This window comes from Equus quagga, chromosome 2 (genome assembly GCF_021613505.1).
Source record: "Equus quagga isolate Etosha38 chromosome 2, UCLA_HA_Equagga_1.0, whole genome shotgun sequence".
Taxonomy (NCBI): domain Eukaryota; kingdom Metazoa; phylum Chordata; class Mammalia; order Perissodactyla; family Equidae; genus Equus; species Equus quagga.
Genome location: NC_060268.1, coordinates 125,663,876 through 125,678,904, shown reverse-complemented (window position 1 = coordinate 125,678,904; position 15,029 = coordinate 125,663,876). Strand labels below are relative to the sequence as shown.

General features: G+C 54.8%; 1 protein-coding gene across 6 annotated transcripts in view; it reads left to right on the top strand.

The window, feature by feature from the left end:
• CDH23 (cadherin related 23) overlaps positions 1-15,029 on the top strand; it is a 398,494-nt gene that overhangs the window by 132,607 nt on the left and 250,858 nt on the right. Inside the window, exons 1-2 of one of the 6 annotated variants that reach the window (XM_046653204.1) lie at positions 1,526-1,656; positions 2,778-2,986. The exons of the other annotated variants lie outside the window; for them this stretch is intronic. Coding sequence (XP_046509160.1) covers positions 2,936-2,986 — 51 coding nt within the window. The 5' untranslated portion in view covers positions 1,526-1,656; positions 2,778-2,935. Of the gene's footprint in view, positions 1-1,525; positions 1,657-2,777; positions 2,987-15,029 lie in introns of those variants that run through there. 6 annotated transcript variants of the gene reach the window in all.

Genomic DNA, 15,029 nt, shown 5'->3' with positions numbered 1-15,029 from the left:
TTGCAACTACTCAACTTTGCTGTGGCACAAATGCAGCCACAGACAACATTTAAATGAGTGAGCAAGCTGTGTTCCAGTGCGACTTTGTGGATGCTGAAGTGTGAATTTTATGTAATTTTCACATGTCACGAAATATTATTCCTTTTTTATGTTTTTCCAAACACTTAAAAATCTACAACCCTTTCTCAGCTGGTGGGCTGTGCAAAAGCAAGCCAAATTGGGCCCGTAGCCCTTAGTGGGCTGCCCCCTGATTTAGATCTGAAAAGGGCTGTAAGGACTTTTCACCCAGCACTGCTCCTCTCCCCATTTTTCAGAGGAAGACAGTGAGGCCCCGAGAGGAAGCACCTTGGCCACATGAAGGAGGAGGGCTCAGGGTAACTAGGGACCTCCCGGCACGTGAAGGCCCTCTGGGAGCTTCCATGTCGTCCGCCTGTGGGTGGAGAGGTGTCACAGCCCAGTGCTTCACCGTGGGGATCTGGGCGCCTGGCCTGGGCTTAGGCTTGGATCTCAGCTCCATCAGCTCCGTATGACCTTGGGCAAGTTCTTTTATTCCTCCAGAGCCTCAGTTTCCCCATATGGGAAATGGGGAAGAGTGGGAGAGAGAATGAAATAGTCCCCAAGAGTCTTTCAGCTGTAAGAATAATGGCTAGTTTCTGACGGACTTTCAGCCCTTGTTCCTCTGCCTTTGGGGTCTTCATGTGCTTAGTGATTCTTAGTTACCAGACCCAGCCTCCCTGCCGGCCCAGCGGGTGTCAGCTCTCCAGGCCCCTCTGCCCACATGTCTTGCCCCTGGAGCAGCGTTTCTCTGGGCTTTGCAGGGAGGCGGAACTCAGCAGGCACCCCCCTGGGCAGGAGGTGGAGGAGATAAGGCCAGCCAAGGCCTGGCCACTGACACCTGGCGTGAAATTGAAAAGCACCAGACTCCTGCCTCCACAGCCCAGTGCCCCGAGTGAGAGCAGGCTGGGAGGGTGGATGAAGCCCAGCCGCCCCCAGCCTGGCCCCCGGGCCGGGCTCCAAGCTGCCACACTTCAGCTCTCCTCACTCGTCCTCCAAGAAAACTGCGGGAAGAACAGGTTCTTTTAAGTTCAGCTTCTCTGAGGATGCCAGTGGCTCTGAGCAGGGAGCCCCTTCCCCAGGTGGCTTGGAGGGGTTTGCATGGCCTCGGGTCCCCTTGGTTTTGGAGGGAAGGGGTTGGGGAGTGTGGGGACTTTGCCCCTGTGGACATATGCTCATCCAGAACTTCTCAGGGCAGCCTGAATGCACAGACTCAGGGAATGTTCCTCCAGCAGCTTCATTCAAAAGGTGAGGCTACCGAGGCCAGAGAGCAAAGCACCTGGACCCAGGTGTACAGGGAGTCAAGTGGGGACCCAGGCCCCTGATTCCTGGGACAAGACTGTCACCTCTGTAACCCTGTGTGATCCAGAACTTGTCACCCTCCAGGCCTCCTGCCCTGCAGAACTGTCATCAGAGAGTCCTGGAAGAAGCATTGCTACAGTAGACTCGAGGATGGGGCCCGGGCAGCTCCCCTCTCTCCTTACACTTACTGTCAAAGCATCGATGGGGTAGGACAGATGTTGGCAATGACCTCTTCAGGGTCCAGCCCCGGGGACGACTGGCCAATCGCATGCTTATACACAACCGGTGTTGTCCTGCCAGGTGAATACGTGCCAGGTGATTTCCTGTAGAAACACCCAGTTCCTCATAGATGCTTCCTTCCAGTTATAAGAGGGTGAGCAAACAGAGGGAAGACCACCATCTTCCTTGCAGTCAGTAACCTGAATTTTACCACAAACCCTTGCGCTTCTCCTGACCACTCTGGCAAGGGAAAAGCTTCTCTGCCCATTAGGCAGAGAGGAACTAGAGGACCAGAGGGGTACTGTGATTACCCTCAGGCCCTGCGGGAGTTTAGGGGCCTGGGTGGAACTGAACCTCCCAGCATCCTAGACTCAGTCTCTACCCCCCGAACTGATTGTGGGGAGGTGCCAGGGCCGCTGGGAGCTGTTGTTTCCACATGGCACGGTCCTTTCAGAGTTCCTAGTGCTGGGCAGAGTGCAGACCAGTAGATGTGCTCCTCTGGCCTCTTGGTGGGCCAAGAAGGAGAAAAAAGGCGAGAAAAGCCAAGTGGAGGCCAGAGGTGGCTGCGTTCTCTCTCCCTACAACCATCTCCTGCTTTCGGGGGCCAGCCTGGTCCCTGGGGGTAGAGCAGGACGAGGAGGCAGGTCTTGGCTTTTAATCAAAGTTACATTTGATGAAGCTTTTATTATTCACCTGGCTTTATTATAGCTATTTTTACTCTGAGGTTAGAAGTTAATTTTCCCGGTCTTTACTGAGCTTGGGTCTGCGTGGCTGCCATAGATGCAGGTAGGGGGGAGGAGAGCAGAGGAGAAAAAGGAGGTGGGGGAGAAATCAAATCGAATAAACTCACCTCGTCCAGCAGACTGAGAGTGGACGCAAACAACTTTAATAACAGGGGAAGGTTCCAGAGGTGGGAGCAGGCTGGTGAAATCAGGCCTAATCAGGCCTAGCAGGAGGGGTTCCAATCTCCCCGGCTCCATCAGGGGGAGGGCAAGTGGAGAGGCTCGGGGAGGGGTCAATCAGGGCCTGTGCGCAGAGCGGAGCCGCCCCGGGCCCACCCCTGCATTCTGGCATTGTCTGGGGTGGGAGGCCGGGCCGAGGTTAACCAGTTAGTGACCGGGGCGAGGAGGGGAGTGGCATACCCACACAGGGCCAAGGCTGGTGCCTTGCCCCCCACCCCAAGCACCCCTCCTGTATTCCAGCGTGAAGTCGAGGTCACCAATGCCACAGACAGCCCACGAGGCGAAGGACGCTGGCCACAGCTGCCTGGGGCAGGAAGACAGCGCTGCTTCCTCTGACTCTCTGCCTTCAAAGGGCGTCCTGTCATTTCAAGTCGACGTCTCAGCCGGCGTATCGAACCATGTTCCAGTTTCTTCAGAGTTCCAGCCTCATTTTACCGACAGATTTAGAGGTTAGGGGGCGGCCTGTGATTAGGGTCTGGTATCCGGTTGTGACTGGTGCAGTGTGTGACCTGTGGTCAGCCTGGGCTGGGGTCAAGGCTAGACCCTCTCGCCATGGCAGAGAATGAGCCACATCTGCCTCCTGAGTTACTGCTGCGGGAGAGACTCGCGGCCACGGAACAGAGCCGTTCGCCGGAAAGCACCAGATGCAATAGCTTGAGAGAGACAGCACTTCTCGCCCCAGCCTTTCCTGGCGATTGATTATTTAATCTCTTTAGTTCTACTAAAAGGAGGAAGGAGGGCTACAGAGGGGAGAGGCAGGACTGAAGAGGCGTGGGTGCTCCTAGCGCATTTTCATATCCCGAGAAAACAGCCGGTAGCAGGGCAGGGAGGAGTGCCGGGGAGGGGATGACAGAACAGCTGACCCTGACAGAGAGGCCAGCGGCCTGGAGAGAAGCCCCTTGGCAGGCCGTCACGCCTCCAGCTCCCTCAGCTCGTCATCAGTGAGCACTCGAGGGTCTCCTGGGCGGGGGCCGCACGAGGCAGTTCTGTCTGCTCCACGAGGGCACCTGGTGCTCATTCTCCAGCAGCCTTTGCACTTTTTACCTGGTAAGAGTTAGATGCCACCCATCACCTTCCTATTCGTTCATTCATTCAAGAAACAGTTCTTGAGGGCCTACTGTGGGTCAAGCACTGTTCTCAGGGCTGGTGACTCAGCTGAACAAAACTGATAAAGTCTTCGCTGTTGGCAGCTTTCATCTAGGTGGGGAGACAAGCGAACCAGCACAGAGATCTATGTCCGCTGGTGATAAGGGCCATGAAGAAAAACAAGGCGGGCAAGGGCTGCAGCAGGACTCGTGGCCAGGGCAGCCCTCTCCGAGGACATCTGTGAAGCTCACACTCTCCTGGGGGTGGCAGCCCTCCTGGCAGGGGGCAAAGTGATTGCCGAGGCCACCCCCACACCCCGGAGAGTGAGGGCAGTGCCAGGAGGGCACCGGGGACGTGTAGACACCTGCAGGCAGCACCAGGGCCCAAAAGCGGAGGGGTTTGGAGTAGTGTGTAACTGGGGTGTCCAAGCTGCCCTGTCTGAGGCCTTCCGGTCCTGTAGCCTCGTCTCTTCCCTGACCTGATGGCCGTGGCACCCTCAGACTCAGGGCAGGGAATCCCAGCTTTCCAACTTATGTCCCCTCTCAGTGTCTCATCCCAGAGCTGCTTCCTCTTCTTCCTTGTTGGTCACGCCTTCTCATGAACGCCCCTTCTCCTTGGTTCTTCCAGCCAACTGCACCTTAGAGCTGGTAGAGACACAAGTGGAAGGAATGGAGGAATTTGTTCATGCAGAAAATATGTGTCAAATAGCTTCTATGTGCTACACAAAGGAGTACAAGGGGACTGGGGCTACTGTGGTGAGCAGGTCACCACCACCGTGGTATGTTAGTACAATGCAAGCAATTAGAATGCACCGTGATAAATGCTGTGGTGGGGGCAGTCCAGGGAGGGGGCTGAGGGAGCCCCTAGGATGGGCACCCAACTCAGGTTCAGGAATTAGGGAGGGATTCCTGGAGGAGGTGATAACAAAGTTAAGACTGAAAATGCGTAGGCATTCGCCAGTGTGTCCCTGCACCTAGAACCCCACGTGATACGTGTTAGGTGCTCAGTAATCATTTTGTTGGATGAATGAGTGAATGAGGAAGAATGTTCCAGGCGAGAGAACAGCAGGAGCAAAGACCAGTGGGTATCTGATCCAGGTGGTGTGGAGCTGGGAGCAGAACTCAGGTTCAGCACCTGCCTGTCTGTCCCTCGTGCCCTCAGGCTTCCTGGATGGCGTGCCCCACGAGGGTGCCTGTCCCAGCACCTTCAGCGCCCAGCAGAGCTAGAACAGAGGAGGTGCTTACACAGTATTTGTTGAGTGAATGAAAGGGAGGCACTGGAGCTGGGATTCCCAACCCCCTCACCAGATAGGAGGGCGAGGGGAGTGTCAGGAGAGGGTGCCCAGGGTCACATTCACTCAACGAATGTTTGTTCAGTACCAACCACACGCCGGGCCCTGGGGTCGCAACAGTGAGCAAAACCAAACCTGGCTCCTACCCTCAAAGGGCTTGCAGTCTAGTCGGGGAACAGATGGTAATTGAGGGGTCACATAATTACAAGGTGAGACTGGAGCCCCCAGATAAACCCAGGGGGCTCTGAGCGAGTATAGCCGAAGATTTGACCCAGACTAGGGGTCGGAGAAAGTTCTGGAGGAAATGGGACTTGGTTGAGATGTGAAGGCTGGGTAGGCATTAATTGGGGGTGACGAGAAGAGGAGTTTGGTGGATGGACAGCCCAGGCAAAGGCTCCAGGGCTCGGGGGCAGGAAGGCACCTGGTGCATTTGAGGGAGTGAAAGAAGGCAGAGTGGATGGGGCAGGACGGGAGGAGGTGGGTGGAGGGAAGGGCCGGAGAGCAGGCAGGCGGCCACAGGTGGCCACGAGGGGTCTCTGATGGTTAGCGTAAGGTCAGCAGGAAGCCTCTGGGCAGTCATGGGAGAGCAGGGGACAAGGTTGTAGTGACACAATCAGATGCCTGTTTCAGAGAGTCCACACCAGCTGCTGGGGGTGTCCACATTGCAGGGGCTGTTAGGGGGCCACTGCAGGGGGTCCAGGGGGCAGCTGGTGGTGGGCAGGGAGAGAGGAGCAGACTGACATTTGGGAGAAGAAACTGCAAGGAGGACTCTGTTTTCTGGCTTAGCAACTGGGCGCAGAGGGAATGTGCTGCCATTCACAGAGCCAAGGCTGCAGTGTCCAGGGGCAACTTAGAGTTTGTTCACGGACGAGTTGAGTCTGAAGCGTCTTTGCGATGTTCATGTGGAGGTGTCAAGTGGGCAGGGGCTTCTTCAGAACCCAGAAGGGCCTCCATGCAGCTTAGGGTTAAGGAGCTGCTCGGCCTATCTGACCCCTGCCAGTGACAGGAGCCAGAAGAGAGGCCCCGTGGGGCGGGGTCAGTTGGAGGCTGGCCACGGCACTCCAGCTAGCCTGGAGCCTGTCAGCCGCGTGGTGACGGAGCGTTTCTGCACACGGTGATAGATTTGGGCTCAGCAGTCGGCTCTAAGTGCTTTTTGCCCTGACGTTTGGGAACGTTTGGAAATGAGCTCTGTGGGCAGTGGGGGGCTGGGATGTGGGAGGGAGCCCAGGGGATGGGAGCCACAGCCTGCTGGGCCTGCTGCTTGCCTGAATAAATACACACGTCCCCGACAGCCGCACACATGCCTTGTGTCACACACTGTCACCCTGGCGACAGGCCGGAGAGGGGAGAGTCTGTCTGTGTATGGGGGTGGTGATGGCCTACGGGTTTGTGCTTCAAAGTCCAGTGGCCACGGAGGACAGGAATATTTCAAGGTCCAGGTGGGATGGAGGGAGCCCGAGAGCTTCTTCCCCCTTCTTTGTCTTCCTTCATTTAGCAAAGGTCTTGGTCAGAGGCACCAACTCCCCTCTAGTGGGGGCACTGGGATATCGGGGAAGCAGAATCTGGGACAGGCATTGAGGTGGGCTGGGGAGAGGTAATAAAAGAGCCCCTGACTTGGGGAACCAGAGGAAAGTATAGTCTGATATGTATGTGCAGACTCCTCATCGATCTCTGGGGTTGTGCTGCCAAGTCTGGCTAAGGAGGACATTGTATATGCATTCACAGAGACACAAGGAAGAAGGAAGTAGTACAATCCCCAGGATAGTACTTAGTGGTTGTAATTTCATCTTTTAGGGGAACAAGGGAACAACTTAAGATCAGTGTTGAGCTGCCCCTTATTAGATTGCAAAATCTGTCCCCATGAAGATGCCACTGCCTTTGCTACATCTGTTGGATGTAGCCTAAGCTCAGGCAAAGCCCTCTGAGCATTCTCCTTGAGAAACCAGCTCTGAGCCTGGCTAGACCTCCTCTGTCTTGGCTCAGGAGAAGTGACAGCCTGCCTGCAATCACCATAATTGATAGCTCGCAAGACAGAGACAGTAAATAATTGTTCCACAAGTTTCAAGAGCGAGTGTAATTAGTACAGTTAACAATCTTAGGTGATTAATTGGTTCATTCAGTACCAGTGTGAATGAGGGAGAACGTGAGTGGGAGAGGGGGCTAGAGCCCCCAGACACCCAACCATGGGCTATGGCCCACTGCTAGTCAGCGGGACCTGGCCTCTGAAACAGCATCTGACAGCCAAGTGGCGTTAACCTTCGAGAGCTAGGCCTCCTGGGCCAGGGCCGAGGGCAGGTCCTGCAGTAGGAATCTACAGACTCTGCCCGTGTTAACAAAGACTCCAGGGAGGAAGGAACTAGGTTTGGCCTCCGTGTTGTGTCACCTGTCAGCCACAGGTCAGAAAGCTGTTGTACATGGGGATGAGACTGGCTAATTGATCCATGGAGGGGGGAGGAAGCGACCGATTCACGGAGGTCCAGATTCCTTGGGTTGGAGGGCCCAGGAGGTCATTTAACCAATCTCTTGGTCACTGAGCTGAACTGCTCGTGGGCATCCCTGTTGGAGGAGACTGGGTGGTATTTTGAAGTCCTCCAGGGAAAGATGCTCTAAAACAGGGATAGCAAACAGCTTTCAATCACGTGCCAACTCCTGTCCATTGATGGAAGCTGCTTAGAGTGCTGGGCTGGAAATCCTGAGGCTGAATCTGGGGAAGAGCACTGTGATCGTTTGGCACTGTCTGCCCTGAGTGCAGAATGGAGAGGGGCAGCCTGCGTGCCCACCATCTGCAGATCTAAAGCCCGCCTGAGCTGCCCTGATGGCCTAGTGGTTAAAGTTCTGTGCGCTCCTCTTTGGTGGCCTGGCTGGGTTCCCGGACACCAAACCACACCACTCATGTGTCAGTGGCCATGCTGTGGCAGCGGCTCACATAGAAGAACCAGAAAGACCTACAACTAGAATATACAACTATGTACTAGGGCCTTGGGGAGGGAAAAAAAAGAGAGAGCAAGATCGGCAAGAGATGTTAGCTCAGAGGGAATCTTTCCCAGCAAAATAAATAAATAAATAAATGCTAAAACCTGCCTGAGTCACCCAGGTCCATCTGACACTTTCCTCCAGTGTGGTTTCCTGAGGCCTCGTTTATTGCTCTTTAGAAGCAAAAATGGTGTTAATCTCAACTTCAGGGAACTGAGAGGCTGGGAGAGCCCATCAGGGTGATAGCTGCAGACCCAGCTTGTTGGGGGTCCCTTTCCTGCCTTTTCGAGATTACAACCTGAAGCCCGGAGCAGGGGCGTGGGAGAGCTGGGCCCGACCTGCCGGGTTCACCCAGGCTGTCCCCTGCCTCCCCCAGGGTGCTGTCCCCTCTTGGCAGACGGCAGCTTCTCCAGGAAAGAGCCGGTATGTTGGCAGCTTTGTAGTGAGGCAGAGCCGAATCCAAGCTCCGCTGCTTCTCACTGGCGCTCTCTGAACATGTGTCCCACATTCACCGTGGGATAAAGCCTCTGGGATGGGGACCGTGTGAGGACTGAAGAGGGGAAAGTGGATGAAACTCCCAACACAGTGCTGGTCATCAGACACCTGAATTTTCTCCCCAAGACCTGAACTTTGAAACAGTAAGACCAAACTGACCGGGAGAGACCGGGAGAGAACAAACGGCTGCCATAGCCAAACCCCTTCAACCCTGGTTAAGCCAAGCACCCCTCCCACCCCCCGCACCCTGCCCCAGGGCCCCATCTCTGTTATTCCTTCCCCCACCGTCCCATCCTCAGGACTGGAGAGTGCACACTGGGCATGCTAGATTTGGGGGACCAACCCAAATCACACCCCAGATGTGGGGTCGCTAAGCCTGGGGGAGGGCTCTGGGAAGAGAAGGAGGAATTCTCTGAGGGTTGATGGGGGAGAAATAGAGGAAAAGCAGATACAGAAAAGTCTGGAAGAGGCTGGGCCTCTTCCACTGGGCTCTCCACTACCACAGAGCTGGCCCCCACGGGCTGCCTCCACCCCCACCCCCCACCCCCCGCCAAATGGCAAAGGCACACTCGCGGCAGAAAACATATACACATATTTGCAAGCTACAGTACAAACGAGCAGCAAACCTAATGATTCGTGATTATTATTTGAAGGGTCCCACTGTTACAGATTTATTTGTCATTTCTTGTAATAACACCGACGGTAATGAATTCATTTGTATTAATGTGAGTGTCACGCGGACTTCCGTCGAAATTCCGCATTAATTAATGTACCATTAAAACAGAGTGTCGCCCAATTAATATCAAACGGAGGTAAGGCTGCCAGGGTCCTCTTCATCTGGGTTTCATTTGTAATTCATGGTATTAGCACCCCGCTTAATGAAAGTCATTTGCAATTCCTACCCATGGTCTCTCCTCCCTCGTGGGGGAAGGCCAGTGTGCCCTAGGAGCTGCCTAGCCCTTCCCTGGGCACCCTGGGGCCAGGAGGAGGAGGACGGATGGGGAGGACTCTCTTTCTTGGTAGAAATGAGTGTCTGCATTCTTAATTCCAGGAGGGGCTTGAGGAGACCCTTGGCAGTTCCTGATGAGGTTGATCATCAACTTGAACCACCCAGTATGTGTGTGCAGGCACCTTCTCTGGGTTCTATCAGGGAAGGGAAGGCTGGTTTGTTTCTTGGTCAAGCCTGGTCTTAACAGATGAGGCCATGGCTGCCCTAGGACCGCCTTTGAACAGGGTGCATCTGAGATTCTGGGTCTCTGTCTTTTCTTGGGGTCAGTCTGGTGGTCTTCTTATGGTGGCCCTGTTGTGTGTGCCAGGACCTCTGGCTCTCTGAAGCCAGTGGTGGAGCCCGTGGGCCTTGGTCTGCCAGGCATGTAGACCAAAGAATTGGACCTCTCGCCCTGTTCCTCCCACAACACCCTCGGAGGGCTCCCTCCCCAGAGCAGTGGGAACAGATGCTCTGTTCCACCCCAGCCTTTAGAGCTCTCATGCCCCCCATCATGGGACAGTTCCCAAAGACAACATAGCAGGGCACCCTCCCTCCCCAGGTGTGTTCCTTGGGTGCCTGGACCTCCCTGGGCTACCCCCACCCAAGCAGGATGCAAGGCTGCCATTACCTGGTAATAATGTTTTGTCACAATGATGGCAACTGTGGACCAGGCACTGGGCTAAGTGTTTCATAATCGTTACCTCATCTAGGACCCACCAATCTGGGAGGCAGGTGTTTTTATCCCCATTTCACAGATGAGAAAACTGAGGCGCAGAGAGCTTCATTGCTTGCCCAAGGTCACACAGACTGGAAGAGGGGAGCAGGACATGCCTCAGGGACTGTTGCCCTGATGTCTCAGTGTCCTCCCATCCTTTTGGGACCATTTGAGAACTCGTGGGACAGAGCTACAGGGCTGCAAGGCCCCTGGCTTCCCAGCCCGTGGTGCCCTGTGTTCTTCTCAGATGTCCTTCCTCCGCTCGTCCTCACTCGGGCCTGTGCTCTGCAGTCCTAGGGCAGGGCGAACACCTACGACTGGCAGTGGGGCATTTTCACCTGTGTTCTCCCCATGTGAGAGTGTTGTGCATCTCGGTGGAGAGTGAGGCACTGAAAAACGGAAAGGGAAAGAGAAATGCCTTTATCCATTTTTACTTCAGAACGTGCTGCCTTTATATCTCCTGAAGACGGTCCCAAGCAGAGGGGCTGACTGTGAAGCATGAGAGCCTCGGATTGGATTTCAGGAAGGACTTATGGTCAGACCCTGTGGAGCAGGAAGGGAATGTGGAGATAATGTGGTTCAGCTCATTTGTTTGACAGACGAAGACCTGAAGGCCAGAGAGGTTTGTAGCTTGTCCAGGAGCACATGGAGACCCCATTGATCCCAGGTCTTCTGTCCCCCAGCCCAGGGCTCCTTGCAGCACCCTCGCTGCTTCCCTGGAGGATAAGAATGATGTGTGCTCAGGGAGTCACCCTTCATCCTTGTTAGGACAAGGGAGGGGAGGTCAGGGAGTAAGCACGGAGGTGGGTGTCTGCCACCACTGACCATCTGTGTGACCTCGGTAAGGTCCCCCCCCCCCCCGAGTCTCAGCTTTCTCATCTATAGAATAGGGTACTGGGTAGGGCAGTGTTCCCCCACCCCGGCTGAACATGAGAATTCCTCTGGGAATTTAGAGAACACGGTGGCTGGGTGGACCCTGGCATTGGAATTGTTTTAAAGCTCCCCAGGATTCTAATGTGCAGCTGGGGAGTGCGCTGCGGGACTAGGCGACTCCTGAAGGCCTTTGTAGCCACAATTCCAGTCTCTCTCCACCTATTACTGCTTAAGCCATTCCCCCAGGCCCCCGGGCCCAGGGACATCCTGCAGCTGCCCTCTCCCTGCCTGGCTCCTGGGCGCCGCAGCCCCTCTCTCCAGCCCTCACCAGCCCTCTGCTCCCCTGCAGCCAGGAGTGCAGCCTCCACCAGCCTGTCTGTCCTTAAGCCCCCAGGCACAAGTGACAGGTTCCACTTATCACGTCACACCGTCACACCACCTGAAGGGCCAGCAGCAGTAGCCGTGGGGACTGGGGATCTGAGAGGAAAAACCTGCACCAGGCCTACCCCACTGCTCATGCCGCCCCAGCCTCTGCTGCCTCCTTCACCTGCCCCTTAAGAATGCACACCCCAGCTGGAGACGGGGCACGCCGGTGCACAGGACCCCGGGGGGGTGTGCAGAGATGAGCAGGAGTTGTTGCCTTGCTTGAGCTGTGTCTTCTTATTCAGAGTCCATTTATTAGCCTCAGCTGCCCGAGGGTGTACGCCCCGAGGAGATTTGCATATTCACTGTGTTTAACACCATTCATCATTGTGGGGGAATGAATTTTGGGGCCAGGAGCTGGAACCCCATTTGTGAGCCATGGAGCTGTGCACAGAGAGCTCAGGGCAGCATTGGAGGTGCTGTGCACCCAGTGGGCTCCACTGGGACAGAGGTGGGGGTGTGTGCCACAGGGAAGGCCCCCCCCTCCCCCCCCCCCCACCCCCCCCTTCCTTCCCCCCCCTTTTTTTTTCTTAGCAGCGAAGAAAGACGGCCGCCTTCAGAGGCATCCCTCCCCTTCTGGACCTCCCCACCAGAAGTAACATTTGCAAAGCACTTTACAGTTTATAGACCATTGTCTATACACATTTCCACCCTTAACCCTTACACCTGCCCTACAAAGTAATAACATTGTGATAGAGCCTGAGACTTCTTGAGCACCTGTGATGCACTGAGCACTTATCATTCATTGTCTCCTGCAAGGCTCACAATAACCCCATGAGGCAGGTTTTCTTATCATGCCCATCTCTTTATAAGGAAACTGAGGCTCAGAGAAGCTACTTATCTTCCCTAAAATCACACAGCAAATAAGGGGTGGAACTGAGACTCAAATAGCAAATTCCCTCACACCTTTGCTCCCTCAGAGCCTCCCTTTATTGTATCTGTCTTCCTCCCCATCACTAACCATGTGTAATTGATCATAGCCGTTTTTCTGTTGGAAAGATAAGGAGAGTGAGTGTGGCCAACACAGTCTCGTACTGTGTTGCTCCATATATATGTTTGGGATCGATGGATGAAAGAACCTGACAGCTCCTGGTAACTGACTCCTCCACTCCCAGCACCTTCCTGGTGACACCCGACATCTGTCACCTTCTGCACCTGGAAGCTCTGCTGGCCTAAGTCATTCTGTGGCAACCCCCTTACACATCACTGGTGGGCCCTAGTACTTAGCCAGAATGACAGAGTCCTGATTTCTCAAGGTCATCTTGGCCAGCCCTCTGCCTCCTGTACCTGGCACACTTTGCTCACTCATCACTGAGGATCGTCTAGCCCGGTAAGAGCCTGTGCCCTGGAGCAGCCTACCAGGGGTGCCAACCCGGAATTCCTGCTTATTACACGTGGCCTTGGACATCTGGAGACGGGGACAGTAATAGTGTCTGCTTCACTGGCTGCCGTGAGGATTGTACAAGATGTTGCATGGAAAGGGCTGAAAACAGGGCCTGACACAGGAAGTCCTCAGTAATGTGAGTTATTACCCTGGACTCATACAAGTCTTTTTCTTATTTTTAGAAAAATCCCAGGAGACCTCATGAATCTATCTGTTGCCACTTTCCAGAATCTGCCAAGTCTCAAGACCACCTCATGCCTTAGTTGAACGCTGTTTCTGTCCTGGGCTCAGCCCCCTGCAGCTCTGGGCTCAGGACAGTGTCCTGGCACCCCGGTGACCTAGGGTCTGGACTCCAGGATAGCTGTTTAGAGAGAATTCTTCTCTAGCTCACACCATCTCCTTCTCTTTTTTTCTCTTAGAATTTTCTGCCTCTGCAGAGTGGTGATTTTTGTTTTGGCCTTTGAGTTTTCCAGGTGTGTTCCGGTTGTTGACTCATTTCCTCTCCCCCACAGCTCTGCGTGGAAGGCAGTGCAGGGAGTGCTATACCATTTCCTGGATGGGAAAACTGAGGCGCCACGTGTTTGCATTGATGCTCTGTAGCAACAGAAAAGGAAGTCAGGCACTTTGTTATTTGGAGAGCCAGAATGTGACCCGGCGTTTCTGTGAGCAGTTGTTTGTTTTTTTCACTATTAGACCAATGTGCATGGTGTGTAATCATCACCGGATGGATTCTTCCTGGTCTCCAGAAGCTGGTTTCCACGTCACTGCTGGGAGGGGGCGGGAGGGGAAGGCTCCTGGGAGCCATCAGACTCACTTCTTAGGCTGGGGCAGGGTGGGAGGAGCAGACTGAGCAGCTGAGGTCTGGACTCCCGGCTGACTCTCGGCTCTCGGTTCCTCCTGTGCCATAGTGCCACAGAGCAGGAGCGGAAGCCCAGCCCCTGAGGGAGGGGATGGTACTGCCTGGTGTTGAAAGCAGCATGTCCTGCACGAGGGCTGCCCCACCATCACAGCTTCCTGTCCCTTTCTCTCTGCACGTGGCCTTCAGCCAGCTGCTGGGCTGGTCTGCCAGCTGCCTGCTATTCACGATGCATAATTCCCTGTGCTGCCACACGCTCCTTCAACTCCTGTGTGTCAGCAGTGACAGGGTGTGGAGGGCGCCTGGAGGAGCGCAGGTGCGTGGACGGCCTGGAATGTGGGTGCTAATGGGAGGTGGCACTGGGAGACCTCCGAACTCTACTGTCGCCCATTACAGGAAGGTCACTGGGCTGGGGTGGGGGTGCTGCAACGAGAGCTGAGAAAAATAGCCTCAGATCTCCTTCATCTCTGAAGAAGAAGGGGCGGGGCCATTTCACACTTGGGTGTCACACCTGGCTTTGAAAATTAGGCTTCTAAGAAGAGGGGAAGGAGGCCCCAGATGTCCCTCTGACATGGCTCCTCCCAGCCCGGCACACCCAGCATCTGTGTAAAGGCCAGGGCCCATGTGTGGGGGGCAGGGAGAGGGAGGGTCAGTCCCCACTTGCTGGGTGGTGATGGCCACTCTCCAGGGCATCTCAGAAGGAATGCGTGGAGCAGACAGAAGCACCGGGAGGAAGGCGTGGCTGGGCCCGCGCTCTGGCGGCCGTGTGTAGAGCAGTCTGACCTACACAGGCCCTCAGAGGGGCGATCGTGAAAGAGGGGTTTGCAGAGGGAAGCTCTGATGAGACTGTGGTGACGTTGCTGGTCCAGGAGGCCTTGCCATGCAGGTGAAAGAGGAGCTGGTGATAGTGTCTGAGGAGGAAGAGAGATGGGAGACAGTGCTTTAGGGCGGTGACTGTCTGAGATCAGTTACAGGGCAGGGCTGAAGAGAGGAGGCCACGCGGCAGGCCAGCCGGAGGGAGATAACTTTTTTTTCAATGTTTTATATTAATTTTTATCAAAGCCGTATTTGCATGGGCTTAAAAGTTCAATAGTAAAGCTAGGCTTATGATAGAAGCAGCAGTGCCTGCCTCATCCTCCCCACTCCTGAGTCCCAGCCTGAGATGACCTCATTCTGTTTCTGATGGTTTTATTTCCAAGTCACATGCTTATCAATTTTTCAGGTTTAGACATTACCTACTGACTTCAAGCTACGAAGGATGAGGATTGCACTTTTATATCACCCTCTACCTCATCTTTGCTACACACTCACACACACACACCACTCAATGTGCCCCAGCCATCCTCCCAACATAACCATATCCCTCCTTTTAGCTCAAACGGCAGCTCAGGTATACGGCATTATGATT